We start from the raw sequence: 25,136 nt of genomic DNA, 5'->3' as shown, positions 1-25,136 counted from the left end.
CTTCCTAAAGGATTTTGATTACCTTTGTAGATTATGCTAAACTCAGACTCAGGAACCTCTCAGTTCTAATTCTACTCTTACAGTGGATTCAAACACAAGATACAGACCCGGATGCATTAATTCAGCCACATTCCAATTTAAAATGAGAAAATAGTATTACCTGTAATTTGAGAGCTCTCTCCTCTTCATTGGCTGCATCAAGAAGGTCATCAATGTCAATTTCTACATCTGGCATCTCTTCTTCCTGAAAAGCAAAAAATCCCACGTAGTCCATAGATACATCCTTTAACTAACCTCAAAAGCAGCCCCATCTGCCTGGAGCCACACGAGACGGAAAATAGTAAGGGATGGTGGTTTGATTCCTTGCTCCCAGGCCTTCTGCTGGCCAAGCCCCAGCCACAAAGGCAACAGCTCTTAAGCAACCCTTCCCTTACAGCCAGTTGTGTTACTAACCTATGCCCAGCAGAACAAGTCATGCTATTCTCACATAACTGGGCAAGAGAATGATGAAAATGTCAGGGAAGAGGAAGTAGATAAAAGCTGCAGCAAGCCACAAAATTGCTTTAAAAACATTCTCAATTTGACTGCTTATTTTGTTACACTGTGGAAGATCTTCCCTGCTTAAAGTTGGTTTACATACATACATGCCATATCAGAAGAGCTTGGATTTCCAGTACCTGCAGTGAAGCACGAAGTCTAACACACAGTGTATCTTAGAGAAACTTTAAGCTTCCTCCAGCCATACACTTCTCCTTTTGCATCCCCAGCACATCAGACATGTTGTTCCCCAAGTCAGAGCAGCAGTCCACACATTTTGAAGGACCCCTGAGCTCTGGGATGCTAATGAGAATATCACTGTTTATTGCATTTACAATTATGCAAAAGAAATATTTTGCTGGCCATTTTGGGCATTTTCTTATCACAAAAGACATTTCAAAGTGGTAAAGCAGCACCTCCCTGCACATACAAAACACACTCTGGTCTCAACCTCTCCCCCACATCAAGTCCCACCCTCACAGTGGCCTCAGTGCCACATACACACAGCTCCTCTGTTGCTCCCGCTCCATCCAGACCAATGCATGGGCACTGTGAGCCTGTTCTCTCCCAAAAGTACACTGTCATTGATTGTCTCACTGGTGCTGCATCACCTTGGCACCTTCTGAATAAAAGCAGGGACCTGAAAGCCTCCAAAAGGGAGGGTGGATTTGAGAGTCAGGATGAAGCAGTAAGATCACTATCCCCAGCAGCAACTGTCATCTTGTACCCCCCGCCCCCTAACACTTAAGAACTTTTAAAGAAGCATTTTGACAAAAATGCAGTGGTTGCAGGGATTTGAAAAAGTTTCAACAATTGTGAAATAATTTAACAGCTCCAATAGCAACTGCCACATGTAACAGCAAATTACTCTTCTACTGGATAAAAGTCCAAACATCAGCAAGTATGGTAAATTAATTTTTGTTAGATTAACTTGAGCTAAGTACCAAACTGCCAAACAACTACCTGTATCAGAATCTCCAGCTAAAAGGCCAACTGACTGACATTTATTTGGGTATGAGGAGGAAGGACAGAAGTAGGATGATTAAGTTCCCCATTCCCCACCTCTGAAGAAAAGCATGCAGGAACACGATAACACAGCTGTTAGACCCAATAAATAAAAATACACAAAGCACATCCTTTGCCCAATTAGCAGGTTCACTCTTTTTCAGCATGCATTTTAGTCAGAAAGGAAGGGTGGGCATTTGCCAAGATGAATCAAAAATACTAGTCACTAACACAATCTGGCAATAAAGGAGTTCCTAACCTAATACTATAGAGTCATCAGCAATTTAAATAATGAGAGGAAGAAGAGAGAAAAAAAGTCTTCCACAGACAATATTCAGTAAAAGCCAGCAGAATTGGAAAGGATAAAGATTAAGCCGTAACAGCGGTACACTTACTTAGTAGCTTACTATCCCAACTCTACACTAATTCGCATATCACACTAAGAACAGAAATTCCCCAAATAGACAGTAAACCTCCTGAACATTTTATCTAAGCAGCTCATTATAAATACTGTTAAGACAGGGTGCCTGGAGTTACCGCTAATACTGTAAACTTACCAAAATACACATACATGGACCTGCACAAATGCCAAGCGTGCACCTGTCTGCACTCAGAAGTGCTGTTCAGCACACTGAATATTTGGCAGTTACACATTTTGAACTCTTGCCTGTCAGAGTGGTATTCTGGCAAACTGAAATGATGTTGAAAAGTGACAGTGAGGGGGAATTCCCTAGAAGGTATACAATGCTTTTTGTGATCATGCTTCACTGAAGCTGAGCATTCCTGAAAAGTTAGTTTTACTCAGATTGGTACCAGTCACATGGGAGAAATCCTTGCATCTATCCCGCTTCACACTCTTCTTTTTCAAATCAACTTTCTCCTACATCTTCAAGGCTCACACTGCCATCAGTCCAGAGGGCAGCTGCACCACTGTAATGCACTGAAGCTTTGGCATAAGAGGTAACACAGCTCATCTACATCAAGGAAAGCCATAACAAAAAATAAACTAGGAATACCTCAGAAACAAGGGACTACGGTTGTGTCTGACATACTGGCATTCAATTAAGTTACATTTTCTGTAAAAGATCATGTTTATTTTCATCACTTCACAGCACATTTGAACTCTGATACACAACACAAATGGAGGGAGGAAGCCCAAAAAGGTAACTCTTGCTCTTATTTTGGCTGAATGAACAGACATAATCAAAGCATTTTTTCCACATCTGAACCACTGTGCCTGCATGATCTCAAGAGTTTTATGTTAGGCATGAAAAACATGTGCTTAGGTCAGGAGCCTAACTACTCCACAACAGCTGTAATGACAGAGGCAAGGAAGAAATAGTCATGTCTTCTGTTTGACTGATTTTATTGGTGAGATAAGTGTGGTTGATCCTACTACAATTAAGCAGCTAGTTCAAGATTAGGCTGGCACAAGCCTGAAAGGGCTGCATGTAGCTGAAGGGTGGTATTTCAAGGGTCTTGTTAGTGCCATGAGGCTGTGTAAGAAAACCAAAGCACTGACACGTTCTGCTCCAGTAAGAGGGAGACAAGGTGTTGCCAATAGCAGATGGAGGAAAAAAAGAAACCACAAGAAGCATGCTGACAGGGAACAGCTCCCAGAAGAGCTAAAATACAAGAGGTGTGGGGGTTGCAGGTGCAACTACCCATCAGTTGAAACAGTTGAGGGAGTGGAGGATGGACACTCTGCTTTTTAAGCACCCTCTCCAGTCCACATAAACAATGTAGGCAGGACATGAGCCAATTTCTTGCCTAAGTATTCAAAAGTCCACAAATATCAGCCAAGTCAGCTTCCATGCTATTTAATGCAACTTAAATTCAACCTTGTATTGGAAGACAGCCCCCTGGTTATTTAGGTTGCATGAATTCTTTGCAGGCTACTGGCAAAAGACCTTGGGGCACAGACATGCATTAAATAGTAGATAGATGTAGGGCTTTAGGACACTATAACCTCTCTATCTATCTAGCCTCTGGCAGAGGTTATCACAGCTCCAACAGTGAATGGAACAGAAAGAGGTGAGTATCCCTTAGCAAGACCAGGGAAAAGGTCTGACAGCCTCTGAAACCAACTCCCACAGCAGCTTAAGCCAAAGGGCTGGATTTTGCAGAGACAGATGTAGAACACTTGCACACTCTAGTCTGCTGACCCTGAGGACAGCACCTCCAGCACTGCAAAAGCATGTCTGACAGTTACAAGTATTTACTAATTAAACATTTATCTGAGGCTTTAAAATTTAAAGGGCAATAGTTGCCCTATGGATAGCTTCCCACTACAAACCCGACTCTCAAAATTAGCCTGCTATCCCACATCCTCATTGCCCATTCACTGTGCATCACCTCATTCGCAGTGCTGGCAAATAATGAAAGAGGTTTTGTTTGGGTTTTACTTTAGCTTTTAAGTCTAGGAAAGAAAGAAGTTAAGTGCAGCAAGAAAAGCTAAAGCCATCATTTGTATAGTGAGTTCAGAAGCAACTCTAAGGGACAGCATGAGAAATATGTAGGAAAACAAGAGAAAGACCACCATATAATTTAGATGTATGAAAGTTTCAGACCATATGAACCAGGGATTTCTCTCTAAATCCTGGAAGATGGCCAGTGTAACTGATCAAAAACCAAACTAGAAAATATGATCAGTTCTTCTACTAGAAATACCTATTTAAGATAAGAAAAGATTTTTTTTAAAAAAAGATACATCTGCTGGACATCTAATACAGTTAGCTCTAAACAAGTTCTTCTGCAGATATGGCACTGCCCCAATGCAAGACAATGGTTTAAGTATCTGGATTACACAAAAGTGACATAAGTTACCTGGACTAGAAGTTGTTGGTTGCATATGTAACCTGGTGGAATTATGAATGGCTTGCATTTAGTACAGGTAACAAAAGTGCTACCAAACTGTCATTCATATGGAACAAAGGAAAAATGCATGCGTTCCTTGTTTCAAAGCATTTGGTTGTTTTGGAGGGACTTACAGGTCACAGCAAAAGTATATAAAAATGAGAATAAAAAGAATTGTTTAAGCAACCAAAAATCATGACTCCAGAATCAAAGAAAGCTCTTTTTGACTTAAAGCTAATCCTAGTCAAGTGAATAATCAAAATACAACAGCTAAAATAAAGCTGTTTCCAACATAAAAAGGCTGCTAGTGTCTATTGATTGGTATGAGGAACAGAATATTAGGAAAGGATATTAAAGACAGCAAGAAGAGACTCAGAAGTGCCAGGGTTGAGGACACCTGCAGTAGGAACAAGAATCCTCAGTGGTGCAACCCAATTACTAAATGACCATATGTTTTCTCCAATCCCAAAATATTAACCACAGTAATGCCATGGCAGCCATGGTGATGTAATGTTAGTCACACACACAAAAAATTCTCTCTCATTTCTGTTGGTCCAGGTGAAGTGGTTCATGCAACAGTGAATATTAGTTTGTCATGGGTTAGGGCTGGGCCAGCCACTAATGAATGACAGATGTTCTCTCTTGACCCCTCTCCCTCCCCAGAAGTGGAAAAGAGAGAGGCTTACTGATTGGAAAAGAAAACTAAAACAGCTTTAATGAAACAATAATAAGAAGAAGAATAAAATATACACAGAATCAATATCAAACCTACACCCCCGATAAAAAGTCACCACTGACACTGCAGGACTGGCACTGGGGCAGTCCGAGGATGGACTCTGCAGCAGACAGGATGCAGGAGCTGGATTCAGGAATTCACAGATCAGGATCACAGACAGAAGAATGGATGGAGTCCTCCTCACATGTCGACCATCAAAGAAGAGAGACTGACCCTCATGATCCCTCAGCTTTATACTAGATATGACGTGTATGGGACTGAATACTTAGCTGGTCAGTTTTGTGTCACCTGTCCAGCTTGCTCCTCCTGCAGGTGTGACTTTTCACTTCGCTCTAACCCTTTTTTCTCCACTTCCAGCACTTCAACACAGGATACAGAATTTAGCAGTGACCTTGGTTGCTTACAGGAGCAAGTGTAAGCAAGAGCCTTTCTGCATGCCATTTCTTGGTATTAACTATAAACATCAAGCATTACCACTGCTAGAAGCAGTCACTGTCTGTAAAAACATGTTGCTGTTTTTCAGAAAGTGCAGTTACCCAGAAGAGACTTAATTGAAAAGTAAAATCACTGAACAGAATTCCTTCTGGTTTAGATGAAACCAGAACAGTTTGCACAGTTTATAATCAGTAAACACATTCAGGATGCTGCTCCCAGTATGATACAATCCTTATCATGCAGTTACATACCGTTTTCTCCCACATCAGACACTTCTCATTAGCAACCAGTTAGTTGAATGTGAAATCTCAAAGGCAACACAAGAGCGTGAGGCCTCACACCCCCGAGCACATGCCATCCAGTCTTTGCTCCAACTAAGTGTTAGAAAAGCCTGTGTTGCACCCAGGCTGTTCTAACCAGAGCAGCAGCCTCTTCCACCAACACCAAGTCTACCTTTTTCAATCATCTTCTTCATTGAAGGCAGAGTCACTAAAGGCAGTTACCAGATTTGTTCACTCCTTTCAAGTCAATGATCCTACTGTTTCTGAATAACCATAATTTACCTATGGCATTGTGACTATTTACAGAAACCTTCTTTGTCCTAGGCCCGTCTTCAAGCCTGGCCTCACATGGATCCAGTTAAACACCCAGAAAGGTGAGGGACACCAAGTGTCCACCTGTCAACAAAATGGCTTATGCAAGAAGTTACCCAGTATCTCAGAGGAACACCAAGTGCATCTATATCTACATAACATGGTATGAATAGCTAGATAAAAGTCAAGGACACAGTGTTTTATTTATATGGTCTAGATCAGATCCACCCTCACCACTGGAGCTAGCAGGGGACTGAGCCCATAGCCCTGCACACACACCACTAGAGGGAGGTAATACTTTAGAAACACACCAAGGGCCCTTAAATTGCTGCTAGAACATGGAAAAGAGACCTCGATTCAGTTCTCGGATCTGGAGAACAGCAGTCTAGCTTTTGTCCTCAAGTATCCATTTCCACCTGTTCTTATAAATTTAGTCCTCAGCTTTTACTCTCACAGCTTGGTTCCTGCAAAATCCTGCTCATACTTCTTGGAGTACTGCTTCTACCACCTTCCTATACACCCTTTTCTCCTCAGATGAGGGCCAGATGAAGGACCACTGCAAGCAGAGAAAGGAGCTTCTCTCAGCTCCCAGGCACTGTGACCATGGCTCCCTGCCAAGATGAACTGCAAGAGCCCAGCCCCTCCTATATCCCTATAGAGGAAGCTTGTTCACACAAGACAATCTTTGAGCTTATTGCCAAGCCAACATGTTTGGGCACATGACAAGCACAAGAGGAAGGGAGATGCTTGATTAAAATGAGAATACTTTCAAGAACTGGCCAGAGGCATCTACAACACAAAGCAAGTCTGCTTCCTCCTAAATTTCCAAGATTAGGCATACTAGAGTTTCAACTAAGCTGTTGAAAGTCCTCATGCAGTGCAGAAAAAACTTTTCCTCCTGATTTTAGCCTCAGCATCAGAAATAACTGAACTCTTACTTAGAAATCTTTCCAAGATATTCCATCTGAGGCAGGCACCTACTGTGAATTTCTTCAGCTCAGATTATTTCAATTTGGACAAGTTTCACATTTGAGAAGTATGTTTTTCCATTTGTTAAATCAAGGGTAATGCCAAGAACAATGCTTAAGGGGCTCTGCATGAAGGAATGCACACCTTGCTGTGAAGCAGACAAGAAGCTTACCTAGGAATCATCAGTGCCTCGCGATAAAGAGGACGTAACAAAGCTGTAGGGAAATTTCAGAGGACAACTCAATATATACAGGCTATGCAACTAAAGGTTTTTGGAACTGGAGCAATAGGAAAATCTGAACCACTCTCCTCCTGTGTTCTACTGCACCACAGACAGATGCTACAAGTCACATCTAAACCATCTTAGTGCCACAGTTATGCCAACACAAGGCTTTGAATAAAACATAGTACCACTTATCATACCACAAAAGAGCAAGTAATTGAAAAACGTTGACATTTACTTGAAACTAGCACTTTATAACCTTAGCAGCTTGTAATGGACAAAGCATCAAAACTTCCCCAAGCTCTTTCAGTGTAGATTCTGGCCTACCTATACCCAAGACTGACTGCAATTGGATTTTCAAATGGAAGTCAGAGGATCTCCTTAATCAGTAGAGGCTAACCAGCCATTAAAATTCAATGTATACTCCTGCATCAATACAACCACTACTGTCAGAGATGCCTCTGTGTTTACACAGACCATACAAGAATGCCATGGTGACCTCAGCCAAATGCTCTAAAAAAACTGTCTCTGCAGAAGAAACCTTGGTCCCCTCTTTCCACAGTTCTCTGTTCTGCTTGCTAGCAGGGCCACAAAGCTGCTATTTAAAGAATAAAGTGTAAGGAGAGCTCAACTGGAGTTTTATTGCACTTCAAACTCTGCCAACTCAGTTGAGGCTGGGCTTGCCTAGCAGACACACTGCCTACTCTTGGTCACCAACACACCCATCAAATTTTCTTGGCTGGAAGGCTTTCTGTGCTCTTTCAGAAGGCCATGCCTTTTTACTTAGACACCCTTAGAGCCAGCACGGGCCAGCTGCCACATTTCACTGGCTGCATTCTCCCATCAACAGCAGGGAGGTAACTCCCCATGTACGGACGCAGCCTGCAACTCCATAAACAGCACCAGAGGCTTGTGCAGGCGCCTCAGCCAATAAAGATAAATAACAGATCCTTTTACTTTTCTTCTCTCCACTTCTGCTCAAGAAGTTTTTCCCTCTCAGCTTTTTTTTTTTTTTAAACTATGAGACCTAAGGAAGTAATTTGCAAAGAATCAACAGGAGTAACTTTTCCACTAATTAGCTGCTAAATGGGCTTTTGTAAAAGTAAATTAATTTCTTGGTATCCTGTGTTTTAACAAGTTTTCAAAAGAGCCTGTTATGTAGGTGACTGAAAATACTTATCCTGGGCCCTGGACTTGCTATTTTTAGTTTGGTATTTATCTGTTGCTTGAATGGGTGACTGAAACACTAGTCAGGGGTCACACACTTGCAGTGCCAACTCTGGTCTGTCCATACACAGTAGTTCTTGTATGAGCAGCTGTTTAGGAAGCACGTGCTCAGATCTCCTGCCATAAAGCATCCAATAGTGAGAAACCAAAACAGGCTCTGACTTGGAACAGAACAGCTTCTAGGAATCCCACAATGGCCAAAAAACACAGTTTGCCAAGCCTTGCTTGATTTGTGGCCCCATCATTCATTTAAATACTTGCGTTGGTTCATGTGGGAAATGGAAGTTGAGAGTCAGATACAACTTGTTATTTACTTTTATTTCACCATATGGGTATTTAATAACTTCAGAAAAATTGCGTCAGCCCTTAAAAGATCACATGGTTTTAACTGACACTGATGCAGCTGCCCAATACAACAGAAACATGGCTGCCTCTCTTGAATAGGCCGAATACCTCTTTGTGCTTTCCTCTCCTGGCTAGGAAATCCTTGCCTAGTATACAAGGAAGCCATCACAATGCCAATGCAGACAGAGCTGCTAAGTTAGAAAAAGGCTTCTTTCCTCAATATTTCTCTACAGACAAAATAGCACAAGCCAGTAAGAAACAAACAATGAAAGCCCCATTTCTCTACCACTTGGACAATTTAATAAGTGTCTCATCTGGAAAGTTTGTATCAAAGGAAGATAAAACAAACAAGGAAGTGCTGGCAGGTGAAAGTTGAACATAAAGTTCAGGCTACATTCTCTGCCATTGGTATGGGCATATTAATTCCTTTCAAAATGGGCAGTATTCAGTTCTCTTTCTTGCACTGAAGTGTTGCCTTCCCAGCTGGTTTCTTAACTGGGATTTCCGCCTTGCAGCATCACCTCTCCTTCACACTTGCAAAAGCACCATTTCACTACCTGACATGCGTTTGCAGGTCCTGTATGTCACTCATCCGGTTTTAGTTAACATTTAATTGCCAGTACATTTTAGCCTACTCTTTCCAAAATCCTTTTGTAGCACACTTGAAAGGAACTCAGGCTTTATCCTTTGCTTTAGGATACCTTCATTAAAAAGCTCTAAGAAGTCTGGCAAAAATGTCTTCCCACTCATTTAGTTTCAAGTATTCACATTCACTCTTTTCTGAGAGTCTCTGAAAAACAGGTTGTAAGGAAGCACTATATTTCCACATTAAGAGCACTTTCTTGCAATCAGAGCACTGAATGCAAGAGAAGCATTCATTGTTAAGAAGTCCAAAGTATCACTAAATAAAAGCTTCTTTCTGGCAAACCCTTCTGAGTCTCAACTCCTCCCTCATTCTTCTACCCATTTCACTGTGAAGACCGCTACATCCCTAAGGGCACGTTTACCTATCCCAAGAGAAGTGAATCTTTGCTCACTGCCAAAGAATTACATTCTACACAGCCAACCAACCTTATATGTTGTGTTGCCATCTTGAAAATGCAAACTGAGCAAGTATCATTTGACAGAGTCTGCAGATTATTTGCAACAACTGTTTTAAGGACAAATACCAGCCTAACTGCCTTTCAAGGTAGTCTGCAGCATTAGGACCTCCTATTTCAGCTCCCAGGACCCTTAAGCAGTGCACTTTTTCAACTGAATTCTCACTTCGCTGTGGTCAGCCTAAAACTTGTTCTCCTTCTCCTGCTCCAACGTCAAGATCTATCTTTAAGCAGATGTCATAAATGTTAAACTATTTTCCTCCATTTTCCACAGAGACACAAACATGCAAAGTCAGGACTTGTCAGCGATCTCTAATCACCTGCATTGCTGGAAATGGTCACAGGCTGAAGAAAAATGTGCTTCTCTTCCCAGTGGCATCCCAGAAGAAGAGTTATGGATAACAGATATATTTATTTCCTTTTTTTAAAAAAAAATAAAGTCTTTGTGGTTCCATAAACATAACCCAAAGAGTCATTTAAGGCATACTGTAGGAGAAAAGTATAACATAAGGCAAGATATTTGTTGTTTCAGCTTGGTATAAAAGTAAAAAAGAATGAAGTCATTCTGAAGCATCTAATTTACTCACAGCTTTGCTTTGTAAATGCTAAAGAGCCCATCATCCTCCAGGACATGCTATCTTACCAGCAGAAAACACGTGGCAGACCTTTTCACATATTATAATGAAAACTTGTGGTAGGTACATGATCATGACAGTGTTAGTAAGCCCAAAACACAATGGGGCCAAAGCACTGAGATGTTCCTCTGCTCCTCAAGATACACAAAAAGGCAATGTTTTCCAGCATAACCGTAAAAATTCCAGATGCTCTTGCAACAGCTGCTAGGCCTCACAAATCACTGTAGCTAAAAGATGATGCTGGCAAACAGAGCAAGTCCAGGACTGATGAGGACTCTCAAATGAGATGAGCTTCCAGACTTGCAATATCAAGAACAGGGAAATTGCAACTGGGCTGAACTGAAAGAAGCCCAACAGGCTTCTGAAGGATGAACACTAATCCCACCCCCCTCCTTCTTACCAGCACAACTCCCACGTACATGCTAAAAAACCCCAACTGCTTAAACTGTTTCCTATGACTGAAATACAGCTCTGGGAAAGGACTTTAAAAGCTCTGTCAAGCCTAGCCCTTCATTACTGGGTTGGAGCCCTGGCAGAAGGACTATAATCCTCACCTTTTCAAAGTTAAGAGTAGTCTGTCATTCCTTGTTAAGTATGTTAATTAACACAGTAGGCAAAAAAAAAAAGAAGGGGGGATGATTTAAACGGGAGTGTAACTTTTCTCAAGTATCCTTTAAAGGCCAGAAGGAGCCACTATTAATTATCAGGAATATCAAAGCTTACCAGAAAGGAGAGAACTCACATGCATATTCAAGAACTCATTTCTTAAATAGTTTCTTGGTTCTGTAGGACAGCACTCACCAGGACTACCTGGGATCTAAAGCACTTTGGTGTAAATCAGCGATCCCCTGCAACTCCTGGAAGTCCAGAACACAATCAAAACAATGCTCCTGGTTAGCATCGAGCTTCCAGAGGCCAAAACAAGGAGGTGTTAACAGAGGCTTTGCAGCCAACTAGACAGAGCTTTTCAGACAGAACCCAAATGAGTACAGCAGTCTTTCAGTTTTCTCCTGAAGTTATTTACCTGCTATCCAAAACATTTCCAGCAGCTTAGGTATATTAAAAATACAGCAAAACAGTAGCTCCATTCAGATTGATGTTATACTGAATTGCGACACTTTCACATTACACCATCCAACAGCACACAATATACACAGTGTACTCACATATATACACACTAACCCTTCAGAAGCACATTATAGACCACAAATATGCACCTACATACACATATGTATGAACAGTTAGCTGTTGCTATAGAAGGTTACCAGAAGAAAAAGAATCTGTAACACAGATTTCTGCAATGGAAGTATAAGTAGCAAGGCCTCAAAGAGGCACAGCTTGCTGTAGCACAGCAGAGCATATTAACAAGCCATCTGTTCATTATAACAAGCTCAACAGGATTCAGCTTCTAGCTGCAGAGATGCTACCTACAGCATGTCCCTTGATCAAGCAGACAGTTGTTGGATATTGCCAAAGTCTTGCCACATCCCTTTCAGAAAGCATGTTATATGCCTCTGCCACCAGTACAGTCTGGATTTTAAAACTGCTTTCCCAGGAGGCTGTGCCTATTAGCAGAATTAGTCATACCAACAGGCAGCCCAGAGTCAGGTTCCTCCAGCTGGAGATATGCAGACATAACCAATGCTATTTGCTTAAAGCTCTTGACTTCTGCTCTCATCTTGGAGAAAGACACATTATTTCCAGGAACACAAACACTGAAGAACATGAAATGTGTTCTCAAAAAGAGATACTGGCTCTTGAAAAGAGATCAGAACATTTCTCTCTACTCCTTTGCAAGCAATGTGACTAGTCTTTCAGTCTCTCCCCCTGCTCCCCTTGCTGTGTTTCTCCCTTCAAACAGAGAAATTAGGAAACAGCTGTTCCTTTTGCCAGCTTTGTGAGAGGTAAAGAGCAGCAGTCAGAAGTAGCAGCAGGGGGACAAGACTGTAATATACTCTGGGTCCCATCTGTTGTGAATGGGTAACAGAAGACAGAGGGCAAGGAGGCAAATAGAGACTCCAACATACAGTTGAACAGCTTTCTCATCACCTATCTTACATTCTTTGGCTCAATATCCAGCAACTGCAGCAAAGGAAAGGACAAAACTCTTCAAGTTAAGTGTACATCAATCAATTCAGTATCTTTATAGTGTTCACAAGCAAGTCGTTTAATTAATACACTGTGCAGCCAGTATTTTGGCTTAGTTGTTACTCTGCCATGTGGCAAACTAGACAAAGCAGATGGTCAATAAGCTCTGTTAAACTGTCAGGGCCAGCTCTTATGAAGAGACACAAAACAACTGCCTGCTAGTTCCAAAATTTTTAAGCTAAGTCTCAGCAACCTCTGTTCAGTTCCTCCTCCTAGAAAAGCTGGCATCAAAAGAATCAAGGTTCAACTAATAACTTTCCCAGGGCTCCAATCCTGAAGTTTAGAGCATGCCAGGCCCCATGCTAAAAGACACTGAGTTCATTAAAAGGCACAAAAATGTGAGAATAGCCAGTATCATCTGCAGTACACTAAGAAAACCACTGATTTATGAGATCAGCGGTTTTGCAGCTTAAGAAAAAAACAAACAAGAGTGTAGCACAAGTCAGGAGAGCTAGGATTGAAGCCAAATATTAACTCCTCGGCCTCTGAATTCCAAACAGGGGCAATCAGTACAACGTAAGTCCTACTTAAAAAAATGAATCAGCTAACAAGTCAAATTTCAAAATACTTTCTGCTCTTCACCAAAAAAGTTGTCTCACAAACTCTGAAACAATCTCAAGACACTTTACCTCACATGTACCTCCAGATAGTACTTTGATCACCACAACAAAGACAGACACTCTGAACAAATAACCAAGCACAGCTGAAGTCTGGTTCAGCAAACAGCACAAGCATTGCCACATTAGAGGAGAAGGTTTCTGGCAGGGTGCATAGCTACACCTTGTTTTGTTCTGCTAAAATCCACCACCTTCTGCTATAGCAGCCTCTCTGCCTACTCACCAAAAGACATTCACATAGGGATCTTGTTTCGAGGAGCCTCCAGAGACAAGTGTTCACATTTTCACAAAGACATGCCTCTGCCTCCTCTACTATGTCCCATGACAGCAGCCTTTCCTTCAATGCCTTCAGGTGGTACAGCTTAACTTCTGTGTTTCACCCAAGAAAAAGCACACCATCCTGTTTTAGATCAGAGCACTGTGACAGCCACAATCCCAGCTGCAGCAAACTCTGCCAGCATGACACATATGCACCCCTGGTGCTCCACAGAGCTCTTCTGAAATGAAGCATCAAATACAGAGACTGGTATTTCTATAGTACCCAAGCAAGGTATGGTTACGGTTACCCAAAGATGGGAAGTTCTACTTTTCCCAAAAAGAAAAAAAAAAAAAACAGATGAACCTCGGCACCATGAGACTAAGAACTAGAAGAAGTTCTCTAAGAACTTCTATTAGTCTCCAACACAAGAGACCAGTATCTTAAACAGAGCCAGCCAAATAATGAATGTGTTTGCTTAGCACAAGGTAAAAGTGAAGTTTTACCATCTTTTAAGGCAGCCTTTGACCACTCAAAGGCTCAAACATCTACATCCATATGCTTCAGTCCCACCTACATAGGGTATCATATTGACTATTACAATGCCAGCATGTTTTGCTCCCAGGGTGCTAAGGAATCCAGGAACTACACGTACTGCTCCCTGGACACACAATGGCTAAGCACAAGATGTGCCTTCTGCTTTAGCACTATAGCTAGCTAAAGTAGTTAAAGTTTGCTTAGGATTTAAAAGTTTTGAGCCCAGTGCTCCATAAACCCCCATGAGGAGAGGCCAGAAGCTTAAATGTGTCTTACAGCCTCACAACGCATGGAATAGGTGTCACAAAAACACTGTAGTTAGGAGTTGGTTTGATGATGCCATTTCTTACTGCACTTTAACATTTATATTTACAGTAACTGAAAGTCTCCCTTAACAGACAAACTGGAAACTTCACTAGAGAGCCTTGAGAGGGTGTCCAGTGTGTTAATGCCCGCATCTCCGCAAGCTCATTCATAAAAGCCAAGTTCTTGAAGCATCCTTTCAGCAAGCCACCTTTGTGTTCACAAGCAAAATATTACCAGTTAAACCTTCTGCCACCCATAAACCTCCTCAGGGTCCAAAATGGCCCTCATCTTTAGCATGCTACTTTGAGGCCAGCCACCTCAGATGAGAGCTTTAGACTACCAACAGCTCTTGGATGAATCCTGCACCAGCTCACTTTGGTGCACTACAGTCACCATCACTAGACACCTCTGCATCACAGTTGTCAGGCAGTACTCTCTCTCATTTGTGTTTGCAACTAGGTGCTTATCACAGTAGAGTTCTAACCTTAGTTGCTTGGTCTTGCAAAAGCTCCTGCAACAGCTGCCAAAGTGATTTTAATCATAAGTTCAGTGGCATCATTCAGAAGCTGCTGGCAAGTGAAATTAAAGAGTCAAGAGACAGATCAACTTTGCCTAAATTATCTCATGATTTGTGTAATATGGGTTCAAAATTTCTGTATCTTCAACTCAGCCAATACAGTATATTTACAGCAAGGTGCCAGACCAGCTTGAGCAAGCATTAGGTGAGGCTGTAACAGCATGGGTTTGCTCCTCCTTCTGAACAACACTGGCTAGTTTCTACCCTCTGGCAGGCTTTCAAGGAACTTGTGATCTTTTTTCCTTCCACTATCTTGCATCTTGGAAGCACTTCTCCTTTCTTCATCCTCTCTGCTTTTGAACAAACAAGATGATCACATGACAACCAAAATTCATGCACATGAACCACCTATGTAAATAGTAATACCTAACTGAAGAGCAGCCACCTTCCAGAATGAGACCTTCATCTGACCAAAATCATGTGCATTGGGCAACATTTTAAAGCAAAGCTATGAAATGGAGTTGTTGGGGGTTTTTTAACCAAGGCCTAGGACTCACAAGTTGGAACTTCTCTCACCTGGCTTTCTATGTTTACCATCCATCTACAGTAAACAGGAAACTATAAAGGCAGCATCAAGCAATTATAGCATAGAGGTCTGTCTCATACAGGCAGATGAATCTTACTAATGGTGTGTCTCATATACCCGCATGGAAGACCTGAATCCTCCTGTTATGGGAGTAGCTGAAGTTCACTGCTGCTATTTTTGATCCTGAAGGCAACATAAAGCATTACCCAAGTCCAGGAGAGCTGCAGCCAATGCCTTTCTTCAGATCTTGATAAAGTTAACAAGTGTACTTTGGTAAAGGTTGAGTCAGGACATGAGACTAAGGACAGACCGCCTTAAAGTCTGGCTGATTGTGTTACTCTTAGTGCTTTGCCAAAAGAGATGTTACAAGTCACAATTAGTGTAATTTAGTTTTTCCATCTCTTACACTGTATTTAAGACTAAACTTTTTACTATCAAATCAAATGAAACACATCAAAAGTTCTAAAGATGGGCACTACCAGCTGGCTACTTTGATCACTCAACAAATGTTAATTTCATTTCAAAAAAAAAACCAACCCCAAACCCTAGCTTGCCTCAAGTTACACATTTAACTTGGACAGATTTTAATTAATTTACTCAGAGTAGAGTAGTCTTTTCTGTAGAAAATTATTTTCTACTTCCAGATACCAAGAAAAGGAAGTAATACAATCTGAGCATCCTTTCTGCTCCCATTCTTAAGCATAATTTAGCTTTTTCTCTTTAGTCAAAGGGCTGACTCTTTTGCAATCTTCCCAAGTTACTCCACCTTTGAAATCAAAGATAGGATTGGAAATGCAGAAGAAAAATTTCAAGTAGTTAAACATCACAACTTAAAATAAAATTGTCTAAAGGACAGCAGCGTTCTCACTGACACACTGTACTTAGCATATACATTCAAACTCAGAGTCTTTGCATGGCAGTGAAGTACGTATAGTAAGCGTAACATCATTATCCCATAGGGCATAGATAAGGATCTAACTCCAAAGAATCCAAAACAAAGTCCTTCAGTGGAGGAGATCACCCTTCTCAGATGACCCAGGCCTGCAAAATACCTTCATATAAACCAAATACCTATAGCAGCCTGTTTCCATTGTAGGGGCAAAACAATAGTCATAAGTAGTCACACACTTTCTGCAAACAGAAATCCCATTGAGTCTGACCTCACAGTCACAGTACAGAACTGATGCCATCAAAAGGAGTCCAGAAGCACTCCCACACATCCTTAAAGTACCAGTTGTGCACTAGTCTATGTTTAATACAGAGCAGCCAGTTCAAAGGAACTTCGAGTTCAAAATATAATACTGTGTTAAACAATCAAGTTATTTTTAACTGGCTACTTTTCTTACAAACATCCAAAGTCTAAGGTTTGAGGCTCTTGTAGAGATCAGCCTGGACACAAACATGTTCATGAGGAAGACTCCTATAATCTTTGCTCCTCCAGATTCTCACAGGCCTGTTTTTATTTCCACCTACAGATTTTCTCAAATGGGAGATATTCCAGGAACACCAGAGACGATAATCAAGTCTTCAGACATGAAGCTATGTGAACATGCACGCAGAAGCAGGTGGAAGGAAGGGAATAAGATCAAAGTCAGTCACTCCCTTTCCCTCCCCAGGGAAAAAACAGATAAGAGAAGAAGCTCCAAGCTGCTCCTATTTCTGTTGTTTCCCCACTTCAAAATATTTCAGTCATCAAAATAGTTTTCAGCACAAACTATATCCAACACATATCAAAACAGTTGACTTCCACAAGACTTCCTGTAGATGGAACAAGAGTGTTCATCTGGCTCCTAAGGTAACATACAGGACCACTGGGGTCTGGAGGGGTTGTTCTCTTTTGTTTGTTATTTTACACTGTGGCACACAAAAGAGGAATGACTCCCTCTGCCAATGAAATGGCACATCAAAAACATAGATTCAGGGGATGACTAGTAGCTTGAAAATAAGTTTCACATGAAAACACCTTGTTACTAAACAGGTAATTTTTCTTAAGACAACATCTACTTTAAAGTGAACATCGTCTCCCATAAACTAAAAAAATAAAATAAAAAGATGGCATTATGATCTGCTATAATTAGCAAATTAATGTCTGGTCTGTCAGAGATCAACATTGGAGCTACTCAAAAGAGTGCTATATCACATCTGTGGTTGGATTCCCCATGTCTGTTCTTACACAGTGCAGAAACAATAACACGGGTTAGGGAGCACCAGAGCTAAGGAAGCATGAGTTTCCTGTGATACATATCTTGATTCTCAGATGCCAAATAAGCTCTTCTCTTATTAAGAATACAGGAAGCTATAACAGCTTACCTGTGTGGATTCACTATCATCTAATAAAGGATGAAGATCTTCCCTTCAGTGAAGATACTCAGGGGTCTCTAAGTTTTGTGAAAATAGTCAGCTAAATTCTACAGTTACCATCATGCCATCATATCATTAGCCCTCTGCCAACTGCAAGTTAGAAGAGTTAGCATGGCAGAAGACAGATAGCCACACAGATTTTCTGCCAAACACTTTTATCTTGCCATATTAGCTTAATAATATGCATTTTCACAAATACACTTGGTGCCTTTAAAAAATACAACCAACCTTGTTCTAGTGGACAGTCCAAACTGGTATTGGCCAGAGAAGCAGCTTTCAGGACTCGAATGGTTTCGGCAAGCTATTCTGAGCATGGAAGAAGTGTTTATGCCCATAAAAATAACCTGCTCCTGCTCAGCTTTTAAGTACCTTGTAGCATCAGCTCAGAAGACTTTCTGCAGTGGAATAGGACCCTTTTAAAATTTGTAATTGTAAATCAGTGCTCGGGCAGCCCCAAAACCTCTTTTTTTCCCCCCAAATTAAAAGCCTTAGCTTTAGAGGACCCCCCCATGCAGCATCATGATCACATGCAATTGTTCTTTGTCCAACCTACATTACCAGATTTCTTTAAAACTCTCTTTTTAGGCATTCTAAAACATATTAGCATACCACACATAGCCACAAGCTGCAAGGGATGCACATTTCTTTAATATTTTTCTCTTATCAATGAACAAGGAAACAAAACAAGGAAAAAGTCAGCATAATCAAAGTGACAGGTGGATTCTGAAAATCACTTCAGGCTACAGCTAATAATAGAATATCCACTTTCAAATTAAAAGTTTGGATGAGTAGTCTAACACCCTCAAACGCTAAAGAAACACTAGTGCTTTTCCAAGAGCTGGTCAGCAAGAATGAGCATGCCAAAATACAGGAGCAGCATGAGAATTTTCTCATGTAGGAATTGGCCTGAATTCAACCTCCCGGATAAACTTTTTCCTCCAACTAAGGGGAGCTGGGCTGCACACATATACAACCTCCTAAGGCAAGCTTTGCTCCAGCAAACTAAGTCAGAGCATTATCAACCTAGTTCAGAAGAGGCACCAGCTGGCACAGGGTCATACCAGTCAGCACAAGGTAGTGTCAGCACAAGGTAGTATCATCAGCTCCTTCGCACCAGCCTTCACTTTGGTAATAGCCTTTTTAGTCATTCAAATGGCCGGTGAAAGCAGAGTTTAGAGTTCACCTCACCACTTCCAGGATGTCTCCAGAACGAGCATGTGGTTAGACACTACTAATTCCTCCACAAACAGCAATGACTCTTTCCACCCCTGCACTGTCAGAGCAACAGCTTAAGAAATGTCTGACTCGCTCCTGTGACATAGGGCTTAGACATTTAAGGAGTCCCTATCTGCTGGCTCAAAGACAACAAAGGATTGGGGGAGGGAGAACTGTTTTCTGAAAATAAAAGAGGAGAAAAACATTGAGATGTTTCTAAAGTAGCTACACCTGGACACTGTTTGAGGATCCCACTTTCTCGTTATTGCCCAAAACTACCAAATAGCTACTTTCAATCCTCTTCAAATTCTTCCAAACCCAGATGGTTTAGAAGAGAGAAGATGGAGCAATCCCCTCAAACCCATCCTCACAGCTTGTAGAAGTTATGTGAAAACGACATTGTACCCATATTCCTCCCACAGGCAGGCAGCTTCAATAAAGCACAAAGGGTCCAGTTCTGCACACATGGTGCCAAGCACAGGAGTCAGGACCCTGATAAAGCCTACATTCCTAATAAGCAGTACTACCTTTCATAACAAGAGTTCACAGAATAAAATCTACTGAATATGGACAGGTGCAGCAGCCATTGCCTGGTCATTTCAGCACAGCAGAATACAGTCATCCAGGGAGCATTTTATGACAAGGAAAGAGAGTCTAATGTGAGCTTTAACTGGCCTAACACTGGAACAGTGTTAAAAGAAGGTGGCAGAATCCATTGCCACTCACTAAAATGGAACATAAGCAATATTCCTCCTTTGTTTTAATCCCCATTACCTACAGCTGCAAGCAGGAGATGAGTTGTGCCAAGAGTACTCTTACATGTATACCACTTTAAAAATGCTGAAGATCTTTCATATAATGCCTTTGCCATCTACCCCTGAATACAGACAAGACAAGTCATAAGACACTTTGTAACACAAAAATATTCAAAACCAAAATACACAAACTTGCAACATCATTTTCCAATCCAAACAGATTAAACAATTATGTATTTAATTAGAAAAATTCAGACATCAGTTTCACCTTGTTTTTACACAAACCAGAACTCGTTTCCTGCTGTGGTTTCAGATGTAGCTCTGGATGACTACTTAGGCAAAGACAGTAAGGGAAGTAGGTTAATTTTTAAGTTCCTACATGGTGCTGTTCTTAGCAAACAAAAAGTACACACAGAGAAAAAGAACTACTTTTTATAACTGAAGAAGTCCAGGATGTATGCATTCAAAATAGGGAATATTCATGTAAAATCCCCAAATACTTCAGATAGAGCCAAAAGGAGAAATAACAGCTGGTTGAGCTTCCAATCTACAAAGACGACTCCAAATATACAGAGGAACAAGTGAGGGTAAATTAAAGTTGCAGTTAAAAATTACTCATCCCTTCGTAAGCACAGCTTGGTGGATTACGTTATACACACATTCAACCTGGCAATCTGGCTCAGGTGATAAGAGTTGTTTTGAGCACTGGGCCAAAGCTTGGCATCAAAGCATCTTCACACTGCCCTAGCAGCCAAGGCAATGATATGGGTCTTGTTTGACTTTTTTCTTCATAAGAAACTAGTCTGGCCTTCTTTTAATACTTTGTTTTATAGCAAGTCAGTTCTGGCCTTTACTCATGCATTGCTCCTAATGAGCTCCTACTCAAACAAGTACTCCACCATTCACTTGACACTCCACTCCCAGCCACCCTGGCCTATTTAGAGCTACAGGCAAAAACCCCACTGCTGCTTATTTGTGGGCTGGTACTCTTCTACCTTTTGATGATTATAGCGCTTTAATTACAGCCCTAAAGCAATTTCAGTCATTTGATGCTTTCCCACAATATCTTTCTCCCTTCCCCCCCAAAACATGCCCCAAGGACAGACAAGTTCCCACAATTCACTGGGAAATAAAGAGCAGCTCAGTTTACTGCAGCAAAAATTACTACAGGAGTAAGACACAGGCAGTCCTAGCAACAGGCATATGGGACTGAAATACCTAGGTGCACAGTGATCCATGCTGCTTACAAGCGCACCAGGCCTAGGAGCCCAGGTTAGTCCACCTGCTCTACATCTAGCTGTGCTTTACTTGCAAGGCTGCCTTCCACAGAGAAGAAGAAACATGCCAACTGAACACCGAACTCATTTGTACACTTGTAGTGACTGATAACCCAGGGCTTGCAAAAGTTTGATTCACAAGGAAGTGTTCTCAAAAAGAGCGAAGAGCTCCACATTTATAGAAAAGGAATTACAGCTCATGAATGAAGGTAGTCCTGCAATTAAACTAGATGAATGAGTCCAACAACCTTACAGTAGGATTTTACCATGAAGTATGTGTGTGACGTTGAGCAAGTCATAAAGTGATCATTTCCATCTCTGACGTAGAAGAAACACTTACCTAGCCCTTAGTTCTGAAGCATTAACCTTTGAGCACTTGAGACCAACTCTACTTCAGAATTAAAGCAATGTAAATATTTATCTGGGAAACAAGAATAAGAAAAAAATCTGTGAGTAAGGGTCAAATTAAAACAAACATCAGTTTTAAAAAAATCTGTCTTCCAGTTGCTTGACTGTCTTTAATCACACAGCCCCAATGTTACATTAACAGGCTTCTTTTTAATCGCGTATAATTTTTTATTGAGATGTCTGTTTAACACTGGCAGTTAAATGGATCATTACGACTGGAAATGTTCACCTCTTTGGGGATGAATAGAATGGAGCATGGCAAGTTTCTGTTTTCAAAGCTGCCACTAGCCTGCTGATAAGTTTTCTTTACAGCACCATTAACACAGCAGCAGCCAAGACTGGCTTACATTGCTACACAGAAACTATTATTCAACAATTTTAATACTTTTTCCATTACCTACATGAATCTTCACAGGTCAGGCAGTACTCAAAGTTATGAAGATGCAACTGGAAAAGTCATCAGCTCCTGTACCTCGTTTTATCATATATTATCTGCCACTGTACTTCCATGACAAAGTGATAGGAGGGGGTTGCATGGCCAACTTCTGGAGGAATACTGGATCAGAAGTAACACTCACGTTCTTACCATCTTTCCTCCCTTTTATCACCTGTGGCCAGTCTCCAAGAGGACTGCAGACCATCCACACAGCATTCATGGGCTCTGGGCTTAGCCTGCCCACTCCTCTCCCTCCCCTACTCTCCCTTGTACAGCTATTTCATCCTCAGCACAGAGAGTCTGTGGCAAGCAGAATCTTCCAGCTGATCAAATTGTTGTGATATGAGGAAGAAACACTGTGCAAGAAATTGACATTTAAATGGATGTCATGGCTGAACAAAAGCAGTTCAAGGAAATGAGTTTTTCCATAAAAATTAAATTAATGGTGTGACACATGCCTCCTCAACAGGGTCCACACAGCTGCTCTGGTTTAACACAGCTAGGTCTGCACCAGTATCTTCAAACACTCAGTCTCCAAGGTGCATGCTTGCATACCTCACACCCCTGTGTTACAGCCTGTTTTCCAGACCTGGAGCTCTCCCCGCAAGGCCAAGCTTCCCACATTTACCCCCAACAACCTTGAACACCCAGGACTAAAGGCTTTTATAAGAACACATCCTAAAGTGAGCTCTGCTCACAGGTGAGCTAATCTCAGGAGCCAAACTCACTTGAGTGCCAAGTGGCCCCTTGGGGCTCCCCGACAGACAAGGACACTATGTCACCCCCCCCAGGGCCATCAGCCCCTGCCCCAGCAATGCCAGTCTCCAGCTCCCCACTGCCTTGCCTGGCCACTGGCTCCACTGAGCTGGGACCAGCCACCAGCCCAGATCCTGAGCTCAACCAAGAAACACCTCCCACACAGCACTGGGCAGCCAGCCGCAGGGCTGCCGCTGACCTTTCTCAAGGGCACTCCAGTTTTCCTTCCTTTACTGCCAACCAGCCTCACCAGCAGTACCACTGCTCTGCAGCCACATTTTGACCACAGTCAGCTTCAGCATCTCTGCTGCTCTACACTGAGCATTACAAGGCTTGAGAGGAGGGTTTGTAAATTAGGAGAGGAGAGATCAGGCTCCTTTTCCCCCAGCTTCCACTCCATGTCTCATTTCCTGCAGCATCTCAAACACTAACTTAGAGCAATGGCAAACAGGCATGCCTTTGCATATATTAATCCTCATCCTGTAACACATCCTCTGCTTGCTATTATTCTTCTTACCCTACAGCAACCAAAGACCCCTCATCTACAGCAGCAGAGCTGAAAGCCAGCTGCTCTGTGCACAGCTCCTCTGCAAGCCAGTCTTTGCTAGCTCACAGATGGCTTCCCTTCTTTTTGACTTGTCTGTGTATTTGTCTTTTGGGACGAGAAATTCCAGGCTAGGTTTTAATACAACTTTCTTCACATTGATGTGCTAACTGACCACTTGAAAGGAAAAAAAAATAAAAATCAGAGGTCTGGATGACTGCTAAAAGAAACAATCACAAAGAATGGAGTCAACATGAAAAACAAGCCAGTGTGGGAGGACAGAGTCAGACATACTCTAACTTCACTGCTTTTATGCTTAACACTGCAGCTGTGAAAATCAGAAGGGAAGAAACCTGCTTTTTTCAAGGCATAGCCAGATAGTTGGCTGCAGTGTTTCAGAAGCACATCCCTAGTGCTCCTGTTCAGCACTGTGGAAATAATTGCATGTATAGTTCAGGTTTTACCTTTTTGTAAAGACTTTTTTTAAATGTCAAAAGGATGAGAAAATAGTGGTAGTCTGGAATAACAGCAGATGCCATAACGTGATAAAGTGAACAGGTCACTTTGAGACTGATGTTGAAAGACCATCATTTTCTAACACTAACAGTACTATAGCTGGAGTACTAAAATTATATAAGTATTAAGCTGGGCTCAACAAATGGAAAATTGCTTCTATAAAAAATTTGCCTTGTAACATGCCTCTAAGAGGCACAGAGTGCAGGACATTGGCTCAAAACTGTCTATTTCATTTTTGCTATAGCCTGTACCTCAGACATTTGGATCTGGTGATTCCTGTTGCACAAGTAACTCCTCATGCCTGTAAACAATTTATCTTACTGAACACCTGTCAGCCCAGAAAAATCTGAGGAAAAGCCATTTACAAAGGCCATTTCATCCATTGGTGATAGGCTTGGAATGCAGTGGCAACTGCACAAGTGTACCTGAAGACACTTTGCCCAGGTCTGATGCACAAGTTACAAAAACCAAACATATTCTTTAGAAGCATTTGGGTACATCATGTGCCTTCAGAGTACAGACATCCTCACTTAATTGTAGAAATGCCAGCAGTTGTTGATAGTGATCATATCACTTCTCCCTCCAATTCACTTCCAGTGGACTCCCCAATACTGGCATTGCTTTAAACATTATCCAAAAGTTTTCCTAAAATACAAAATTCCAGCACCCACTTGTCCAAAAAGCAACCTCTAGAGCAAGAGAAGGAAATTTGTAACAACCTACTGTTGATATTGTCCCTACAACCCCTGGCTTCTGAAGTTATCTCTTCCACTACTGTGAATATTTCTGCAAGTCTTTAATGAAGAGAAAGACAGAACGGGACAAGATGGACCAGCAACTTGGGGGCACAGGAAGAAAGCAGGCCACCGAATAATTACTTATATCTGTCAAACTGGCATCTTCTACAGCCCATAATCCTGCTGCTAGAAGTAAGCCAGCAGAGTTTAGGCAAGGAGGCATATACCCATATACCTGGATTAGAAGTACACACTAGAGAAAGAAATAACATGGAAAAACATAGACAAGGGAGGCAGCCTACCATACACTTTCTATATGCATTCTACCATCTCTACCTTACTTCTGCCTCTCCAGGTCCACCCCTTTCCATTTTCTCCTTTGATTCTCCAATCTCCTCCTACCTGGCTCTGATAATCCAATACTTCCCATTTGTGCAGAGGCAGTGGATATCCTCTGGGCAGAAGCAAGCTCTAGAGAAGAGAGGAGTATTTGTTTTCCACTA

At 41.7% G+C, this 25,136-nt stretch overlaps 1 protein-coding gene across 1 annotated transcript in view; it reads right to left on the bottom strand.

The window, feature by feature from the left end:
• PPP1R14C (protein phosphatase 1 regulatory inhibitor subunit 14C) overlaps positions 1-25,136 on the bottom strand; it is a 49,637-nt gene that overhangs the window by 11,007 nt on the left and 13,494 nt on the right. Inside the window, exon 2 of the mRNA XM_086461096.1 lies at positions 161-244. Within this exon, the coding sequence (XP_086317222.1) occupies positions 161-244 (84 nt within the window). The remainder of the gene's footprint in view (positions 1-160; positions 245-25,136) is intronic.

This window comes from Leptosomus discolor, chromosome 2, assembly GCF_034619465.1.
Source record: "Leptosomus discolor isolate bLepDis1 chromosome 2, bLepDis1.hap2, whole genome shotgun sequence".
Taxonomy (NCBI): domain Eukaryota; kingdom Metazoa; phylum Chordata; class Aves; order Leptosomiformes; family Leptosomidae; genus Leptosomus; species Leptosomus discolor.
This window is presented reverse-complemented; position numbering and strand designations above follow the sequence as displayed.